The sequence below is a fragment of the Ailuropoda melanoleuca genome, chromosome 15 (assembly GCF_002007445.2).
Source record: "Ailuropoda melanoleuca isolate Jingjing chromosome 15, ASM200744v2, whole genome shotgun sequence".
Lineage (NCBI taxonomy): Eukaryota > Metazoa > Chordata > Mammalia > Carnivora > Ursidae > Ailuropoda > Ailuropoda melanoleuca.
Genome location: NC_048232.1, coordinates 44,618,613 through 44,624,917, shown reverse-complemented (window position 1 = coordinate 44,624,917; position 6,305 = coordinate 44,618,613). Strand labels below are relative to the sequence as shown.

Sequence of the window (6,305 nt, the reverse complement as noted above, 5' to 3'; positions counted from 1 at the left end):
TTTTTTTTACAGAAAAAGAAATAGGCTCAAAGAGAATAATTAATTTTGTCCAGGCCAAATGGTCAATAAATAACAGCTAGGACTCTAACCCTGGTGTATCTGATTCTGTCACCTGACTCCACTACATCCAAGAATCACTTCAAAGGGAAAACTGACTGGTGGGGGGCAGGTAGAGGCAGGATTCAGATAAAGGGTAGGTCAAGATAGAGGCTCTCTAGGGCAGGTCTCACTCAATGACCTATGAGTGAGTGAACATTCTAAACAGAGTACTGTTTAATCTCTGAACCCTTGTCTTACTTCCAGAAAAGCAAAACTAAAGTTTCTCTAATGCACGGCTACTGAAATGAGCATTCATTATAGCTTTGTGTTTTATTCTTTTCTCCTATATTCTCTTTGCTAATATCATTTCCTCCTCTATTCACCTGCTATGTGGGATTTAAAATACTTTTTCCAGCCTTATAGAACTTGGCAGGAGCGGGGGGAGCATATAAGTAAAATTAAACAGGATCTTGATTTTTTTATTGTAGTCTTATGCTTATGTGAAAACTGTGGACATTTGATACTAAGGAATTATCGTTAATTTTTAAAAGTCTGTAACAGTATTGTAACTAACTGCCCTTCATTGTTTAAAAAAACATACTGAAATATTTACAGATGAAAATATACAATGCCTGGAATTGGCTCAAAATAATACAAGAAGGGCAGAAGTAGATGTGGCAGGACTGACCCTTCTTGCTGACTCCTGGGCTAAATGACAGGAACTTTGAAGTTCATCACCTTTTTGCATCCACTTATTTTATTTGAAATTCTCCATTTGACAGCTTTCAAATTAATTCAAATACTATATAATAATAAAAAAACCCAAAAAAGTATGTATGTGTTATTTATATATATCAATCATTTTCTCATTAACAATCACTATAATTTTAAAGTTGGCTTCCCAAACATTTTGGTATTAACAACAACCAAAAAAATCAGATTTATATTTTAAGAAGCATTCTATGTTGATGTGTAAATTCAATTAATAACCGAAAGGAAAAATTAGTCAGGTGGTCAATCAAGCTACACAATCTTCCCACTCTTATTAAAACAGACCACAAATTAAGTTCCATTTACTAATTCTACAGGATGCAAAAGCACAACATGACATATTTAGAGATGCTACTCACTGCAGATTCTTTAAGGATTTTCAGAAAATGCTCAGAACTTAGCAACTGGTTTATTAATATTATATTTAACTACAAATCCTTAGAACAGAAATATAAAAAAATGTTTTCCAAGTTTCTTTTTCTTAATAGTGTAAGTCTCCTTATTTTGCATATGGAAGAATATATGGCATCATTCAGTAAGCACTGAGGTGTATATTGATTGGATAAATAAACAGTAAGAGTCTTTAGAGAGAGAATGAATAGCAAAGCAGAAAGAGTAGATAGAGAGAGTGATTCCAGGCTGCCTTTGTTTCAAAAATAAAGTTGAAATAGTTAAGTACCTTGAGAATAACAACACTAGAGAAACTGAGTTTTTAAAAAGTTTGGGGAATCCTAAGCATTTTATCTAAGTGGTTTCAGAAAACTTTTTTAGCTCAGGTTTTGTCATTAACTAGCTGTGTAAACTTGCACAAGTCACTTAATTCCTCTGGGCCTCAGTTTCAACATCTATAATGGGTGATATTACCTCCCCTGCCTCTATCTGACAAAATCAAATGGCTTACCCGTCAGTGTAAAAATGTTGCATCGATTGCAAAGCACAATACAAACGTGTGCTCTCTCTAAAAATCTAAGAAGGAATACACAAGAGTGAAAATCACAAGAGCATACTAAGGGGTCTGTCTTACCCCAGAACAGATCCTTATTTATCTGACAATAAAAGTGAAGAAAAGGGAAAACATTTTTTTTTCCTGAGGTATAGAGTTCAAATATAACCCTCTTCCTAGCAGGAAATTAATGCACTTTTACTTATTGTTTTCTGAACTTATTTTGGTTGTTTTTTTTATATTTTACCCTGATCTGTCAACCAGGTGCTCCCAAACAAATACTCAATACTATTATCTAGACACACCAAATTACAATTCACTTATTTAATTAGTTCTAAGCTATCATCTGTATGCTCTTTTAAGCTTCTAAGGTACTTCACATTCTTGCAGAGTTTCTTTATACCAGACTATCAATTCATATATGTAGAATTCTATTGACTTGCATTAATGCTTATGTTTACAACCACGTTTTTAATACAAGACACAAATCCCCCGCAAACTTGAACTATTTCAAAATTTTCCATTCTTTTCCTCTGATCTAAGTAATCTCAGCTAATGGCTATAGCTATCTAATTTTCTTTTGCCGATATTCTGAGATAAATCACGATTACTTTTTCACTTTTTTCTAACCATGAATAGGTAGAATTTAAGCTTATGAAGCTACCTCATTTAGTTGTAAGTTGAAAGGGAAAGCAGAAGGGAAAAAATAGAGATAGCAAGTTAATGCTAGCTGCTGGAAGTATATCCCTCTCTTCCTTCCACTAGTCCCCACAGTTCTCATTCAGAACACATTTCCATTACTACTGCTAGATCAATTTCAATACATCTTAACATTCTTCCACTGAACCCATCACCAAGCACAGCCCAGTACCAAAGCTATAAAATGGGGTCAGGATGACTTACGTATGCCCTGACTTTGAAGCACGTGGGCACTAGGGGAAGAGAACTCACTGTCAACAAACATTTACAATACACTATGAATACCAAGACTAATAAATACCAAAACACAGGCATGTACTCGGTACTCTGAAAGCATAAAAGAGAGGCGGGAAAAAAAAAGTACTACCTGACAAAGCTAGGGAGAATAGTAAAGGAGGAATTAGCTAGCAAGGAGTTTTCAAAAACTCAGATATTTTATTTTTAAAATATCCAAGTGTGTTTAAGTAATTAATTTAGTAACCAACTTACTATCCTTTAATGAACTACACCTTAACCAAAACTCTAAGACAAAGCTTTACACTTGAAAAAGTGTACTCCCTCAGAATATCCTGAAAGCTTTCCCTCATACCTGAACACACAGTATCTCTATCCACAACTCATTCTTCCTCCCCACTCTCCCAACTATTATAATGCTCTGTCTTATTTGGCATGCATCAAAATTACAACACATATATGTGAAACATGCCTTCTAAATTTTGAGAACCTTATAAAAGATACAGGAAGGATATAAGGCTTGCCTCCCAGACTCCATGAATACTTTCCTTCAATCCTCCACTGTGACTCGCAGAGTAGATGCTCAATGAATATTTGATTTAAAAATCTCTGGTGACACATAAAGAATTACTTATTATACTAATATTAAGTATCTCGTAAAAACGCAATTAAAAACAATTCAGCATAACCTACACATGAAGCAGTAGACTGTCGTGGTGAAGAGCATGGACATTAAAGACCAGCTGCCTGACTTTTCTCATCTAGTCCCATCGCTTAATTAGCTGTGCCACCTTAAAGCAAGCTAATAACCTTCCAGTGTCTCAACCTTCTCAACTATAAAATGGGATAAAGCATTAGCTAACTCCTAAGTCACTGTCAGAGTACATGAGTTGGTATAGTGCTTACAGCAGAACCTGACATGTGGTAAGCGATAAGCTCAAAAGTAAGAGTAGCAATAGCGGTATCACCATCACCAGAAAACCTGGATACTTTTTAACCAGAAATACAAATGACAATAATTCCTTTCATCTGCTGTCTCCTTATTACAAAGTTCCTCTACAGAAGATGTAGAAAGGAATGGAAGGAGCAAGCGTGTGACGAGTTCCACTTTGGGCAGCCACATTCAGTTTTCAATCCTGGCTTGGCTCTGCCATTAATCATCTATACAACCACTGACAACTAAGTAATCAGAGGCAAGTTATTTTACCTCTCTGAGCCTCAATTTCCTAATCTGTAAAATGTGGTAATACCATCTATATGCCAGGAATGTCCTGAGGACCAAAGGGGTCAAAGTACCTAGAGCAACACAGTGTATGGCCCACTACCAAGCTAATATTTGTTCCTTTCCCCTACTCCCCACATCTCACACTGAGTATATAATTTAATTCTCATCCCACCATTAAGATGTTCATATTAGTTTAACCATGTTAANCCTCTCTGAGCCTCAATTTCCTAATCTGTAAAATGTGGTAATACCATCTATATGCCAGGAATGTCCTGAGGACCAAAGGGGTCAAAGTACCTAGAGCAACACAGTGTATGGCCCACTACCAAGCTAATATTTGTTCCTTTCCCCTACTTCCCACATCTCACACGGAGTATATAATTTAATTCTCATCCCACCATTAAGATGTTCATATTAGTTTAACCATGTTAAAAACAGTTGAAAACTGGCAGTCACATGGTTTACCCTAATACTCTATCCACTTACAAATGGAAAAAATAAGCTCCGAGAGGTTAAACGGTTTACTTCAAGGTCACATGCACAGTAAGTAATGGAGCTAAAACTTAAAAACCGATTAACAATTTTTTATATCACTAGGTAACTAATTGGTTCAGTCAGTCCCGCTCAGGAAAGAAAATAAAAGGTGCACTAACCACAATACAAGCAAAACTACGGTCACCTACAAGTTTTTGCTCTGCCATATTAAAAATTGAGATTTCTAAGAAATCTTCCATTGTAAAAATTATTTGTGGGACGTATGTGTTGTGGGGAATTGAGGGGTTTAGAGAAAATTAGAGGAAAAAAATACTAAAGGGAGCATATGCATAACTATACTAATTCAAAAAGTACAAGTGTATCCAATTAGAAAACCCACAAGTAGCCAAACAGCAAATATCCATCCCAGGAAAAGGTAAGAGGTATTCAATACCACAGTTGAATTGTTTGCCAAACACATAGGGAGGAGTTACATTCAAGTGTCCGCTTTGGTTAATAAACATATGGACTAATATCTAAATTTACTGTTATAAATATATATAATAAGAAATACACTACTGTAGTAAAATTGTAGAACTGCTAAACTAACTTCTGTAAATTCCACATGGGCTTTAGGATTAGATCACATAAACCATAGTTGGGATTCAGTGTCTGTCCAAACAAGAAAAGTTCCATCAAAATGCACAGGACTAGTAAATAAATAACAAATGTTAACAGAACAAGGCCCCATAAAACTGGTGGAATATTTAACAGTATCAAATATTTGCTATGATCGGTCTACACATCTATTTTGCCTCTTTCCTCCTTGATTTGTCATTCATCGTTTTAAAAAAACCGTATGAACAACAAAATAAGAAGGTTAATGAACAGAAACTGGGTCTTTCAATCGATTTACAATAGAAGTTTTGTTTTAATCCGCTTATCGGTCTCCTCCAATTATGTAATCATTCCACGGCAAAAGATTACACGGCTTTTTTTCCTCAAGGAAGGAGCTGGAGGGGGAAACACCGTGGAGTGTTAAACAGGTAGCCTCGGAATATGCTGTATTTCCACGAAACTAAATTGCTTCTTAGGGATCAGTATGAACTCAGCATTCTTAATTTTCAAGACCTTACCCTTTAGCCATTATAGATTTGTTTTCTTAATCCCGTAACAACTTGCAACTCTTCACGTAATGCGGATTCCACCTAACATCATCACTTCTAGAGTCCATTAGAGCTTGCTGGTCCCCGGGCGGTCGGAGAGAGTTGTCAACGCTGGAAGGGCAGTGTAATTACAATTACGTCGGTGCAGCTCGTCTCAACTCCCCCGAAACAAAAGTCTGGCCGAAATGCGCTGCCACCTAAGGCACGACTCCGGGCGCTTGCTCTGGCCCCCCAAGTTTCGCCGAAACCTGCCGAGGGTGACCTCTACGCCTCGGCATGGAACCTCGCTTGTCCTTTACTAAGACCGCAGATCCATGCCTACTGCTTCACCCCACTTCAGGTCCCGCGCAGAGCCGGGCTCCACACTTGTTCGGGAACTCTCTTAGAACCACCCCCCCTTAGAACCTCCCCCCGCTCCGAGCTGCGCGCGCCCCGCCAACAGGTAACCGGGATTCGGGTTCACAGCCGCGGGAGCTCGGGACCGCGCAGTTAATGAGTAACGCGCCCGCGTCCGGGGGACGGGGGAGGAGCCGCCGCCGCCCGACGCCCCAGCGGCCCCAGACACCCCGAGGCGCCGAGCCCTCCCGCCGCCGCCGCCTCCTCCAGGAGTCCTAAAGCCCGCGTGCCGAGCCGGGGGAGCGCGCTTGCCGGACCGGGTCTGCTGGGCCGGGTCCCCACGCGCTGCGCCCGCACCTGCACCTGCCACGGCTGCCCCTCCAGGCCGGCTCGCGGGAGGGAGGCGGGCGCGCGGACG

At 39.2% G+C, this 6,305-nt stretch overlaps 1 protein-coding gene across 2 annotated transcripts in view; it reads right to left on the bottom strand.

The window, feature by feature from the left end:
* The window catches only part of RAB3IP (RAB3A interacting protein), a 44,320-nt gene extending 38,159 nt beyond the window's left edge, over positions 1 to 6,161 (bottom strand). Inside the window, exon 1 of one of the 2 annotated variants that reach the window (XM_034643940.1) lies at positions 5,522 to 6,161. Coding sequence is in view for 1 of the 2 variants with exons in the window: in XM_019802737.2 (XP_019658296.2) it covers positions 5,522 to 5,532 (11 nt within the window). In the remaining variant the exon portion in view is untranslated. The remainder of the gene's footprint in view (positions 1 to 5,521) is intronic. The other variant, XM_019802737.2, reaches the window with a different exon arrangement.
* Positions 6,162 to 6,305: the final 144 nt, after the last annotated feature.